The 14,025-nt window shown below is 38.6% G+C and overlaps 1 protein-coding gene across 2 annotated transcripts; it reads right to left on the bottom strand.

Annotated features, from left to right (window-relative positions):
- Positions 1-929: 929 nt before the first annotated feature.
- Positions 930-12,934, bottom strand: cop1 (COP1 E3 ubiquitin ligase). Of its 2 annotated transcripts, none has more exons than XM_026312726.1 (20): positions 12,238-12,934; positions 12,039-12,098; positions 11,487-11,584; positions 10,828-10,892; positions 10,628-10,747; positions 7,892-7,960; positions 7,638-7,697; positions 7,122-7,201; positions 6,867-6,927; positions 6,561-6,675; positions 6,149-6,284; positions 5,583-5,726; positions 5,087-5,195; positions 4,463-4,544; positions 4,245-4,361; positions 3,580-3,697; positions 3,224-3,348; positions 2,922-3,082; positions 2,709-2,753; positions 930-2,020 (listed from the first exon to the last, which is right to left on the bottom strand). In XM_026312726.1, the coding sequence occupies exons 1-20, from the start codon at positions 12,588-12,590 to the stop codon at positions 2,003-2,005; spliced, it is 2,136 nt and encodes a 711-aa protein (XP_026168511.1). In that variant the 5' UTR covers positions 12,591-12,934; the 3' UTR covers positions 930-2,002. The 2 variants fall into 2 exon arrangements, with proteins under 2 accessions (XP_026168511.1, XP_026168512.1); XM_026312727.1 differs by having other exon boundaries at positions 6,867-6,924.
- Positions 12,935-14,025: the final 1,091 nt, after the last annotated feature.

Raw genomic sequence — 14,025 nt, 5'->3', positions numbered from 1 at the left:
TAGGCATTTTTGATATACACATTTGCATATGTTCCAATAGGAAAAACACGTTTGACATTACTAAATGACTAAATCTTAGTTAGCTGCTTTGGTTTCAGGGTCCTGATGTTGTACATTCTGCCTCATTGTTACAGCTCCGTGAGATCCTTTAATGTTTCACATAATGCCTTTTCATATTAAGGCAATTAGTATGGAATTAGCATGTTCATCCCATGTCAATGTGGGCTTCCTCTCGCAATCCACAGATATGCATAAAAATCTATATTTTGCAGAAAGTTCAGTCTGTTTGTTGTGAGGATGAAATTTAATCAGCCAACCACAAATGCCTTGTTCCCCTGGTTATAGTGGAATTACAAAAATTCTGGGGCAGTCGTGGCCTAATGGTTAGGGAGTTGGACTTGTAACCTGAAAATTGCAAGTTTGAGTCTCAGGTTTGGCAGGAATGGAGTGAATAGCCAGCGCCACCCACAATACCATGACTGAGGTGAAATCCCCAACTGCTCCCGGGCGCTCCTTGGTCACCCACAGTGTGTGTGTGCACCTTGGGTGGTAATGCAATTTCCCCATTGTGGGACAAATAAGGGTAATAACTTAAACTTAAAAAAAAAAAATCAGTTCCTTCAATATCAATGACCCCAGTCAAGGAAAAAGCAGGTATAGAAAATGAATGGATAGAATATCAATGACATAACAGTTGTTTTTTGCAGCAACACTGTAGGTTTCATATGAAGTCTTAAAGGCCTGGAGTAAACACTACACATTGTGACTGTTTTTTTTTTTAGCTAATACAGACACGTTCAGGGAGAGTACAGATTTAACATATTACCAGTCCACATAATGAATACCCTGTGTGAGATGCATGAAACAGTTAATACTCATACAAAGTATTTGAAATACAAAAAAAAAAATTACTAAAATATGACAGAATGTGGCAAAACAGTTTGGAAATAATTTATTGTTATACAAATACAAAACACCTCTCTCACTCAGTTATCATAAAATAGGTAGGTCGTGTTTACCAAACCCTCTGTGTCAACACGGATCACCATTCCACAGAAACTGACAGCAGTTTGCTTGAAGTTCCAATGTAGCTCAGTTCAGATCAGATGTTTCAACCTACAGTATGTGAAGACTAAATCCATTGCTACTTTAAAAGAACTAAATCTGATTCTGAGGTTTTCATTTTTCAACAAGCAACAAATAGCTCACATACATGGGGAAAAAAATCCAGTTCAATATAACATTGCAAATCAATGCCTTCAGTTACACGAGAATTGTCGTGATTAGAAACATGTCAAATATCAGCAGAGGACTTGTGACTTCTCCATAAATCATTGGTCATTTTGACTTTGGTTCACTACCTCACATTCTACACATACTAAGCCAGAAAATGAACTGACTACACACTTAAGTCATATTTATTAAAACTGGTTTCTCCCAATCTGAAAAACACAAAAACTACACATAAAGGGGGAAAACATGTTGACAAACAATGGGCAGGGTTAAAAGCTTTATGTAAAGATATAATTTTTGCATGTTATTTTGTCTTGTGCTTTGGCCTTTAAAAGGGAAAATGCATCACACTAGTTGTGTTTGGCTGGATGTACCCTCAACAGCGGCAGCTTACCTTAAAAGGTAGAAGTTTTGACTTGACCTAAAACCATAAAAATGGTGTTCCATTGAAGCTGATATAATTTTATTGAAAAGAAACAAAAATGCTTTCTCAAGTCTCTTATTCTGTTTTGTGCCCAAGACAGGTCCACACTTTGTTGCTGTAAAATCACAGCACATCTTCTCCTGCTATACTGATGTACTGGTCCAAAGTCTTCTGCCATTTGAAAATGTGTAGCTCATTATAATAAGACAATTCTGATTTCAGCCCCCCTGGTCTTGTTTGGCATCCCAATTCAGCAGGCAGCATGGGCCCTTCCTGCATCACTGATTTTCTACCAAACAAAGAGAGGCTGATGGTAGTGCTGTCACCAGAAGATACAGCAGGCTGTCAGACAAGCTCAAGTACCTGCGTTTAGAGGGAAAAAAATACATTATCTGCATAATTACCAGAAACAACAGCACAATGACTTCTTTCATACTGTAGCTAACAATAAAATCTGTATCTATATTTTTGAAGGTATCAAAATGGTTCAGAAGGCCAGTTTTAACATTTAACTTGAAATTAAATTTCAAGAGCAATAATACATACTCAGGCAAGACCCAGTTTAGGTAAACCATCTTTGCTCTGTTCTGTATACTACAGAGCCTAGACATGTAACCCTAAAAGCCCCTGTTTCACCCCATTTACTGTGTTGAGGGGAGAAAAAAACCCTTTTCTATTCAGGGCTATAGAGCATAAGCCTAAAATTCAGATAAACTAAAGAGAATTTTAGGCAACATTGAAAGGTAATGTTTACCCAGATCAGAAAAACATATTAGACATGCAAATTATTTTAATTTAATGACGCTTTGGAACATCACCTCAGAAATCTCCGCACAATGATAATGAATAGCATTTCCTTCCTTTATACTCAAAACATAAATTACAGTTTTGAATATGGAATATTAGTGTTTTGACTGCTTAGAAGCTGGTTGCCATTGTATTACATAAAGAAAATATTGACAAAAAATGAAAGGCAACTCACAATTAATCACATACAGTATAATATGTCAATCATAAATGTGTTAAAAAAAACAACGAAAAACAAACAAACCTTGATTGTTCCTTGACTATTTGCAGCAATCAGTACATTTGACTCCTGAAAAACAAAATACCAATAGTATAAGCTGTGTATTTCCTGTAGGCAAAAAAATTAAAATTTGTATCAAAATACTATAGTTTGTTCTTACAGCTGCTGTTTTGTAGGAATACAAACCACTTGGGGTAAAGCATAGAACTTAGCAACAATAAAATAAGCTCAACTCACTCCATCAGGCAGGGCCCTCCAGCAGACTGCACTGACAAATTCATTGGTGTCATCTTCTTTCTTGTCCTTGTCCAGGACACTCTTCACTGTATCAAACTTGAACGTTAACAGCGTCTTGGAAAGTCCTTTGTAGTACAGGTACAGGGAGTTGTTCTCACTACCTGTGTACACACGCAAGTGTAAGTTTATTTGAATTCATTTTCATGTTGGCATTTTGCATACATATATATATATATATATATATACACATATATACACACAAACACACAGTATATGTTTATAGTCTTATTGAAAGTGCTCACCACAGGCAACATAGTCCCCATTGGAAGCCAGGCCCACAAAGTTCTTCTCATTTATGTGACCCTTAAAAGAGCGCAGACAGTGGGTTTTGTTGACGTTCCACAGCTTCAGCTGACTGTCAGTTGAACTGCCAGTTGAAACATAATAAATACATGAAACCGGAACTGAACTGTCATGTTAAAGCAGTGTGTCTTTTGTGAAGTCTTATTTTGCACTGAGGTAAAGCAAATAAATAAATAAAAAATATTTTATAAATATTCTAAATATTCAAAACTGGAGTAAAAGCAGCTTGGAAATACCATTGTTGGCTAAAAAAAAAATAACCCCTAATGCTCAAAATGCGGCTGAAGTGACTTACGCAGAAACAATTTCCTCCCCGTTGACAAATTTGGCATAGGACACAGCCTTCCTGTGGCCTTTAAACACCATAATTGGCTGTTTGGTGTTGCGTAGATCATAGTAGTGGACACAATGGTCTGTCAAAAAAAAAAAAAACAAAAAAAACACAATGTACATTTAGATAGGAGTTAGTAGGGATGAAAAAACTGTATGTGAACAAGTTATCTTTCATAACTGGAAACAATTCTGTGTCAGATATAGTCAGTAATCATCAAGTCAGACAGCCAGGTGACATGTAAAAAAATGTGTGTTCCTAACAAGCTTTGTTCTCCAAACTGGTCAATGGCTTTTACTCCAATATTCACTCCAATAATAAAACAAAGCAATGACTCCCAGGGGAATGAAGGTTTTTTTTTTTCCCAGGCTTAATGGACTTGAAACTTAGTGACAGTGAATAACATAAATAAGCCATTGCAATTTAGTCATGGATCACATGGACCTCTATTGCTCCAGTAATAGCTACTTGAATAAGTCTACCTGAAACCACAGAAGAAATTTAGTGCTGTACAAAGAAAAAAAAAAAAACACTGGTGTGAGGTGTGTGCATCAGTATCAGAGTGCAACAACAATAACACAACTCAGAGAAAAACAAGTTTCTTTGCTCAAACCCAATCCTAATCTTACCTGCACAGCCAAATGCCAGATGGTATCTAGAGGTTGGGCTGAATTTAACACAACAAACATTGGCCTTGGCCTCAATGCTGGCCACTGAGTTGTCAAGATTGGTTGACCATAACTTCACTGAAAAAGAGAAAAAGCAGACATTTGACCAAGCAGAGGGTGTAAAAAAAAAAGCCAGAAGATGATTTATGCCTGAAAAACTGTTAAAATATTTCTGTTACCTTTAGCATCATCAGAACCAGAGGCTAACAGCTTGGGGTCCATCAGATTGAAATCAACACTCCAACACCGTTTTTCATGTTCCTGAAAAGAGACCAGAGGAAGCAAGAGAAAGATGCCGTAAGAGACATTAACAATAAATGCATAGATGGATGGATACTTTATTCATCCCCCATGGGGGAAATTCAGATTGTCCAGCAGCTCTTATATTTAAAGGAAAGAGTGAGATTGTAGAATGCAACCTTCTGAGCACCCCTCCTCATACCCCACCTGCCCTTGTTTCCAGACAAGGGAGGTTACGGTAGCAAGCACCTTTAAAACAAAACATGATTCCCTGTCTAGAACCAGTGTTTTGTTTGTCTGTTCTGTTCTACAGTAAAAACATGGTACCACAAAATGGCTGCCTCTATAAAAGGAGACCCACTCCCTATATAGATGTGAAAGGGTCATTCTAAGATTAAGAAATTACAACATTTGGTATTTTCTAGTGATTACACACTAATGACCACACATTTATGAATACTGTAATCCATTCCTGCTAACAGAGTCCTCTAAATGTTACACATTGAACCTTTAAATGATCCCAAATCACGAAAAAGCATTGCTCTAAGACCTAAGTACCACACCTGGTAGACTTTGGACCTCTGGCCGGTGAATCCATCCCACAGGATGACGGTACCTTCATAGTCACTGCTGGCCAGAAGGTTCTTGTGATAGCTGCTCCAGCTGATACAGCTATAACGCACAAGGTTGGGATCACTTTCAGTCAGTCACATCCTTATTAATGACTTCAGTCAACATTTCTGACTCAGGTTGTGGTGTTCAGAATGGTTTTGAATGCATGTACAAATCTATAGTTACACAAATCAATGCCACAGAAGACTATTTCTATAAAACATGAGTTGCATCTATAATGGCTCATGGAACACTATAGCTCTTTCTACGGTTCAACAGCATTGTGGACACATTATTTTTCCTTCCCAGTTACTGCGTAGAACTGGAGGGATCTTCAAGGTTTGCCATCATGACCTTTGTTAAACATGTGTACCAACATGTTGCAAGGACATTGGAACTGCTGTAAGACCTGAAAGATGCCTGCACATCTGCTCACATTCCCCCTACCTGATTTTGGAATTGCAGGTCATTTCGTTGACAGGGTAGTGGATGTCAACCGCATCCTGGATCACAGTGCCATATTCAAACACCTTGATCTTCTTGGTCACACCAGCAATAGCAAAGTAGTCACAGTCTCGGTCAAATTCAATACTAAAACAGAGGTGATAACACAGTCTGAGACAGTCAATGGGGTTTATAGTATTTCAAATATTGATCTATCATATGTTAAATACAGAGGTAGATTTGCCCGTTGTCAGGGAATTTTTAGTGCATATGAGAGAAACAAAAAACTGCAGATCAGTGACAGTAACAAGACTGATTTAGCAAGACCTGTACTCCTTGTTTAAGACACATTCTGTGATGTAGTCATTATTTGTTACAAAAAATATGTTACACTAAACACTGTCTCTGGTCTACCAATTCTGTTCATTTCTTTAAAAAAATAATGACTTTTCTGAGCAATTACACATTATTTTTCTTCAGAATCATGTTTATTATACACTGTGCCATTAAAGATGAACAGTGCATGAGCATAAGATCAACAAGCATTTTCAGTATTTTCCTTTTCATACCTGGAGACGATACTTGAGCCATTATAGAGGTCACTGGCATAGGAGAGGGTGGCCAGAGGCCGCACAGAGTTATATCGGGTGAACTTGGATAAACACTCCATGAAATCATCCAGTTGGTTCAAGTTCCTGCCTTCATCTGAAAACATAAGTTAACACTGTTGAGATACACAACAAAGAGCAACAGAGGAATGAACTAATTATATTTTGTGAAAAAGAAGAGAATATAATTATACTGAATGTTTAAAGAGTGTAAAAAATAAATAAATAAGTAAAGCAAAGATCATCACTTTACAGCCTGTGCCAATACATCAGGTCATTTTGAGAAATACTGACTTTAGTGATTAGCACTGGATGATACTGCCAGTCATCCATCCTCCGAAGTAAAACAAAGGGTTAAGAAATGATGTCTCACCTGTGATTCGGGACATTTTGTTGGAGAAGTAACACTGCTCCAGATCCTCAAAATGAGCCATCAACCTCTTTCTTCTTGACGCCAAGGTGCTGTTGTACCAGGTCTGTCTTTTCCCCTGGAAACAACAAGAAGACAATCACATTCATTTAGTTTTAGTGAAAATGCACACACATATTTTGTTAACTTTTAACTCAAAACCAATTAAGCAATTTAAGATAATGAAAATATAAAATCCACAATTTACATGGAAAAAAAAAAACAACAAAAAAAAAACAAACTGACAAACATCGCAAGTGTTTCTCTTACTTGGGTTGCGCCACCAAATCCTGGAGGCTGGCTGTAGTCTGGTGGCTCAATCATACAACTACTTAATGAACAGACAGACATGTAAGACAACCCTAATCAATACCTTGACTATAGTATATAGTGCAAAAGGCAAAACATCTTTATTAGACATATCTATGCTTGTGTTTCAAGATTTTCTATTGTTACTTCTACTAGGATGATAGATTAATTTTCATTTCCTGTACAGGTAATTTGTTACACAGATGTCAGCTGTACCTGGGTGCTGGTGAGGGAGCCTCGACATTAGGCACTGTACACTCAGGTTCCATAATTGGAGAGTACAACCCACTCATCTCCTGGAAGATTATACAGAAATAACATGTTCATCTATGTCAATCTGTGATGATGAGTGGCTGTAGTTGTTGCCATTTCACAATATAATGTTTTTTATAATCATGTGAACTGTTCAACTTTTGCATGAGAACATTCTTTGAATTTGGATTTTGTAACACATTTAGTTCAGGACTAAACACTGATAGCTCCAGCTACTGCTGATTCTCGGACAGATTTTGGTTTTATAAGGAGCATTGTTTTTCTATGAGCTCCAGCAAACATACAGCAACTGGGCAAAATACATTTTTGTGGGTTTAGAACACCTGTGCCTTTCAACTTATACTCCATGTAGCTTTCAACTATATTGCTCTATGCCTCCCCATTAAATTCTCTCACACCCTCTTGGAAAAAACACACTTCTCAATCATCTACGCAAGCGGGAGATTTTGTGTTCTTTACCTCAACACGCTTAATGTCCTCTTCAAGAAAATTGAGCTCTTTCTGTAGTTGCTCCAGTTGCTGTTGACAGAGTGAGAAACACAGAACAGTAATCCAGCATATATGTTCTAGTACATTAAAAACTAAAAAGGTTACGTTTTCACTGACAAATACATATTTAATGTTGCTGCTCACAATTGACTGCTCTCTGTACAACAGAAGAGCTGTCTGTGTGTGTCCATATATATGTGTGAGTGTATTTAAAACAACAATACTTCTCTCTTGTTTCTCCTTGCTTCTTTGAGGAACTCCATTAGGATCTGTCTTTGAGCTGCTTGGGATTCCTAGTGGAGAGACAGAAAGTATCACATATAAGCACAGATGAAGCCACAAAATACCTTCACTGGTGCCTCCTCGTGTGCATTTTATTTTTGAGGCAAGCAAACTGACAAAAGTTATTCTACAGATCATGAAAACACACATTGTTAAATTCACAATGACATGCACTGCAGCAACTACAGAAAGTGCATTTTGCATTTCTGTAACAGATCATTATGTAGCACTGAGTGAATTTTTGAAGCCCTTTAACAACAACTTCACACATTGGGGAAAACAGGATTCTACCATCTAAAAATAAAGACTAGCACTTTGACATCTGAAAGTGCTTGTCTCATGTCTCTTCTTTGTACACGGAGGCACAGATCACAGAAGCAGACATGTTATTCAATTCAACTAAAGGAAACAATCCCAAACCCAAGAGTTTGTGGGTGTTCCAAGACAATTGTTGACAACTGTGGCTAGAAGCTTCTCATACCCTGAATGCCTATCGTAACTAAATCAACAGAGGGCAGGAAATTGAGACATATTTTGGACTAATCCTCATATTTGGCAGTTTCTTTATGCAGTCTAAACTACATATAAACACTAGAAAAACAGCTACAACAACTACTGCAAATATTTCAACATAGGTTCACCTAAAGGCACAATCATTAAAAAAAAAAAACAAAACAAAACAGCATCATCATCATCTCCACCTGCAAAATTTGAAAAGGAGTGAACCTAAAGAGTGATAAACAAGGAGTGATACTAAAAACCCTAAAATGATTGACAGTTTAACACTAGGTCTGTTAATATACAAGTTGTTATGTTTTGGGTAATGTTAAAGGACTGTTTTCATCTGTAATGACTGTAAATCTAGACATAAGGTAGGCCTACATTTTCCATTATGTTTAGCTGAGAGAAACTGTCACAACACCTGCAAATTTATAGGGTAAAAAACGGCTAAAGTTAAAAGGCCTCATAACATCTGGAAAAATATCCACATTCCTTCAGACAGTAGTAATTTAATACAGCCATCACATGAAATATCTGCACGAAATCTAAAATGGGCAGTTCCCTATTGATCAAGTAAAATAAATAACAGGCAGGTATAACAGGTGCAATTATAATCAGTGAGGCTGACAGAAAATGAGACGTATTTACAGGAAAATCATATGAGAAAAATGACAACCAACAAACTAAAAAAATATATATGAGGAATATGTCCTTTAACAGAAATAAAAGCAGCTGGTAATATAGGTCAACTGGCTGAATACCATTTCTGACAGACAAAAAGTTTATGACTCTGTCTTTTCATATATGCACATGTGAATTAGAATCGCCACATCCATAGCAGAAAATATGAGAGGAATGACATGAAACCAGAGGAGTGGAAGACATCAGCAGGGAGGAACAGTGGTACCAGCAACTTAGGTCAATACAATCTCAATTAGAAATCTGAGCCTGCTTATTTGCATTGATACTAAAACCAGAAGCATGCTGAATACCAAGCTAGACTACTTTTGAAAGCAGCTATAAGACAGCTGATAGGTGGTCTACCAGCAATTTAAAAATGATGACTGGCCTCAGAGGTCAAGAAGTGGACACACTTGAGACCAAAGCAGCAAATTAATGTGCAAATACCTGATGTGTAAATGGGTCAACCAAAAAAAAAAAAAAAACCTGCAGAAGCTTACAAATATATACTTAGTGGGGAAATATGTCCTGTATGATCACAGTGGACCATAACTATGTGTGAAAGTCCTGACATCCATTACATTACACAACATTAGGCAACTGTCCAATCATGTTTCTTCCTCTGACAAATTTGCCATTACAACCTGTTCTTTCTTGATTCTAGAAATTCTTTCTGTAACACATGATGACAGTGACCCCATGACTCCATGGATGTCACTCTGTGGTCTACACAACTGTGACTAGCCGATGATTTAATATCACTGCTTGGTTTTTCACACCAGTGGCTCAGCCTGCAATCACAACAGTACGACATATGCTGGTTATGCAATGTGTGGAAATTTCTCTCCCATCCGTAGAAGTGCTGAGGCAGTAGATCTGCACCACTGAGGCTGAGAATAAGACTGCAGAAGTCTACTGTGTACCAATTGTACATCTGGGTGAACTGTAGATTTAATCCATCCAGACGAACACTGATAGTGTTGTCGTCATAAAAAACAAGATTCAAGCCTTGTGCTGTAAAACTCTTTGCCTACTGGTACTGTAAGGGAGTGCTGATGTAACACAACATAAGTTAACAAATAGGTTGTGGCTCCTACTTCACTTTTTCTGTGACATGTTTTCACAACACTGACAAAAACAAGAGAAAAGGGAACGGGCCAGACAGTCAGAGAGATATGTACAGAAAACAGTTACTTAGAACAGCAATTTGCCATGAGCATTAATGTGATTTATCTTGTTTATGGACTTTGTAATCAAACTTAATTCTAATATATGATTAACCACATGTAACCTGTGTGAATCTAACACTGCTTATTTAATATCAAAAGACAGGTTGAGCCACTGGTGGCCCTAATGATTATATCGTAGCTTTTATTATGGAATACTGCCCAGCCCTATAGGAAGACAGACAACCACAATGCAGATGCAAAATGCAAAAAGTGGTTAGTGTCAAAGAATATTAAATGCATATCTGATCACCCATGATCCTCACTTACTGCCTCCAGCTGCTTCTTCTTCTGAACCAGGAGCTCCAGCATTAGATTCACATTTGCCAGGTCCAGGTTCTCTTGGTCAGGACTCAAAACATCCTGGAACACCTGCCACCTGGACCCATTCTGGGCAGCAGAACATCCTATCAGTAACAATCAATGGTACAAAGGCAGAAACACAACAGCTGCATACATATTTTACTTACAGGGTGATCTAACTTTAGTCTCTTCTCCTCTGACCTTTGTTTCTGTTTAAGGATCAGTTCATTCACTGGAAAAGAGCAGAATAGGGTGGAGTACATGGTGGGGAAGGGGGTAAACAAGACAGGCAGAAAATGACAGAAACAGTATCAGACAAAAACTCAATGACACTTTGGACAAGGGAGTTTGGTTGGTTCAACATTATAAAAACAAAACCACTAATGATATCACTCAATTCATCTATAATGATGGCAATGTTATACACCTTTGCATACACACAGCATATTGTGGTCCCAAAACTATTAGAAACGTAGCCGCACTGCTGCACATTTTTCTTGCTCACAAAAAAGGAGTTGACCATCATTTCATATTTCCTGAAGAAACATGTCACCCAGGGCTATGGTGGGACTCATTGCTGTGTTTTTAATTGTTCTGGGACAATAATGGAGGTCTACTGGGCCACACAAATAATGGTGAGTCCCGATGACACAGATGGTGTTCATGCTTATGATGACCCCCAAATCATTCACTTGAATTTTCATTTAACTGTGAAATGGACATTTCTATTTCAGGGAAGGTTTTATCATCAGTGATAGCAGAAAAGAGCTAAGAACATCACCTTGGATATAAAACAAACCCCAGTCTTCTGCTTCGTATTACCTACCAAGAAAGTTTGGGTAAAGCTGATCCACGTTATCAACAATATAGTTGCACTTCGGACATCTGTTGCTGTCCTCAAGGCTCTGGCGGATACACTTAAAACTGGAGGAGGGATAAAGAACTGAACAGTGACTTAACTAACTAAAACAGAACTAAATGAGAACAAAACAACACGGTAATGGTCTGAGTTAACTGCAATCAAGTTCAGTCACATAAAACCATGCAGAAATGCAAGTGTAAAACCATGCTACAGACAGACAGGCTTGACTTCTCTGTTCTTACTGCTGTGTCCTGGTATTTGTGCATTTAATGGCAATCACACACATGCAGTCTCACCTGTCTGGCCACATGAGCCTTCAGTGCACAAATGTTTTTGTTAACTAGTCTTCAGCAGATCAATGTCAAATATTATTCTGAGAATCTCACATACAGCAGGTGGCTTTACTTTCTGCTATACTTTCTAATTACAGCTCGACACTGGGTGGTTTGCTGTTTTCAAACAAACTTCATTTCTTTTGCTGGGTTACAACTGTGCCACACTGTCTCTGTTACTTACCAAAAACTGTGCCCACACTTTGTCATGTGTGCCTCTTCTATCATTTCAAAGCAAATGGGGCTAAAGAAAAAAAAAAAGCAGAAAATAAAATAATTTTAGGTACAAGTCAAAATTGGACTCTCAAGCTATTGCAGCACTGAGAGTTAACTTCCAACACCCTCTCCCCCCCCGAAAGCAGATCTCACAGGAGGAAACTAACCAGACAAAATCGTTGCTTTTATCTTCATATGAATTCAAGAGGCCGTTGTATAAGGGTGCCTGATGGAGGGATCTCTTTCTGCTGCCCGAGGAAGCTGAGGGTCTGCTCAGAGAAGAAAAACCGCCCCGGGACGACGGCACGGGCAGACTTGGCACCGACAAGCCGCCCTCGCCGGCTGCTCCCGAGGTCCGACTGGGCACAACATTTCCAGCAGTGTTACCATTACTGGTGACGGCGTTGCTCCCCCCGCCACCGTTTGTGCTCCCAGGGCCTCCTGTGCTGCCGCTGCTACTTGTACTAGGTACTGAACCTGCCCCCCCAGCACTTTGCTGTGGCCGGTGGCTTGACATCATACAAGGCCGAGAAGAAACAACCCAAATCCGCTGCTGCTGTTCACAGCATCCGGACGGTGCTGCTGTCCGCTACTTTAGCAGGTTGGCTAGCTCAAGTTAGCTAACTAGCTGGCATCCTGGGAGAAAGCAACAGCGCCCAAAGGTCCCGCGTATTTAAACCTGCCCGGTGGGGTCCGCTTTGCGTTTGTCACTCACAGCCCAGTAAAAAAAATCACTGCAGTATAAAGAACACAAAGACCCGAGCACTGAAACGGACAATAATCTCAACTGCGTTGTCCAGAGCATTAGCCGGTTAGCTGCTGTTAGCTACAGAGAGGAGTCTGTAGCAGCACCCTGCCCAGCGCCCTGTGTGCTCCGGCTTGCAAATACCGCCCCCTAGTGGGAGGGAGTTTAAATGGACCTAACAGAGCTGCCAATTTGCTTTTCATTGTGTGATTGTTTGTCACCAGAACAGTTCGCATCAACAAGAATACAGCCCCACACTGTCTAACCAGAAGAACAGACATTCCTCTTTAGTGTAATCTGACACAACAGTACTGTCATAAATACTGATATTTTAAACTGAAGTTAATTTTTAAAATTAAAATTATTTATTCATTTTCAATTTTAAACTGTGGTGTGATTTTCTACAATCCAACATGTCCACTCAGTTTATGTCACCACCCTGGATAACGAGAATAGGTTTATTTTGACCATAGAAAAAATGTGGGCCAAAATAGTTATTCATCAATCACCAGTCAAGCTCAAAGGTACACCTACTAGTTTTTCTTCTAGACTTTCAACCACACCTGAATCTGATGCTGTCAAAAGCTCAAATAAGGCAAAGACTGTTGAGTAGAGATTATTTTGTCACAGATAATAAATTCAATATGGCAACACAAACAGCCTACAACTGTATGAATGAGTCTACATGAGTAAGATATTAGTCTCAATTCAAAGAAAAAATAAGCATTTATCTTAGAGCTGTTTTATATTTTGCTTCGTATTTTTCTGATCACTGAACAGCTTTTAGAAGTCTTCCTGAGGACAACAGTTTAAGATTGAAAACAAGCATTTATCTACTAAATTTGGTCACATGCATGCTAAATAATTCTCTCACATTACACTGCTCACTCAAAGCTGAAACTTGGGCTAAAAAACAGAAACAAAAACATCCATAAAGAGATGGTAAATATTCAATAGCATCTAACCCAATCAATGTGCCACTTGACAGAAAAATCAATGAAGGCCATGTTCCTTTTTCGAATAGCTGGGGATTATTCTAGTGATTTCAGTCCACCATACAGGTACAGAGCGTCTCCTTGTGTTTGTAATCCTTTTCCCAGCTGATAGTGCCTTTACATTAAAAACATGCAGGTAGGTCCAGATGGCATCACAAAGTGTAGCCAGCAACCATGCCAGGAAAAAACGGTGTCATGTCATTCAAACATTCACC

Source organism: Mastacembelus armatus, chromosome 17 (genome assembly GCF_900324485.2).
Source record: "Mastacembelus armatus chromosome 17, fMasArm1.2, whole genome shotgun sequence".
NCBI classification, from domain to species: domain Eukaryota; kingdom Metazoa; phylum Chordata; class Actinopteri; order Synbranchiformes; family Mastacembelidae; genus Mastacembelus; species Mastacembelus armatus.
This window is presented reverse-complemented; position numbering and strand designations above follow the sequence as displayed.

Bases quoted from the DNA above. Each gene is read 5' to 3' on its own strand.
- cop1 (XM_026312726.1), bottom strand. From the start codon at position 12,590: ATGATGTCAAGCCACCGGCCACAGCAAAGTGCTGGGGGGGCAGGTTCA. The intron at 7,961-10,627 runs GTAAGTGAGGAT...TCTCTCCACTAG, and splicing joins AGAAGAAGCAGCTGGAGGCA to GAATCCCAAGCAGCTCAAAG. The intron at 4,545-5,086 runs GTGTGGTACTTA...GTCTCTTTTCAG, and splicing joins AGAGGTCCAAAGTCTACCAG to GAACATGAAAAACGGTGTTG.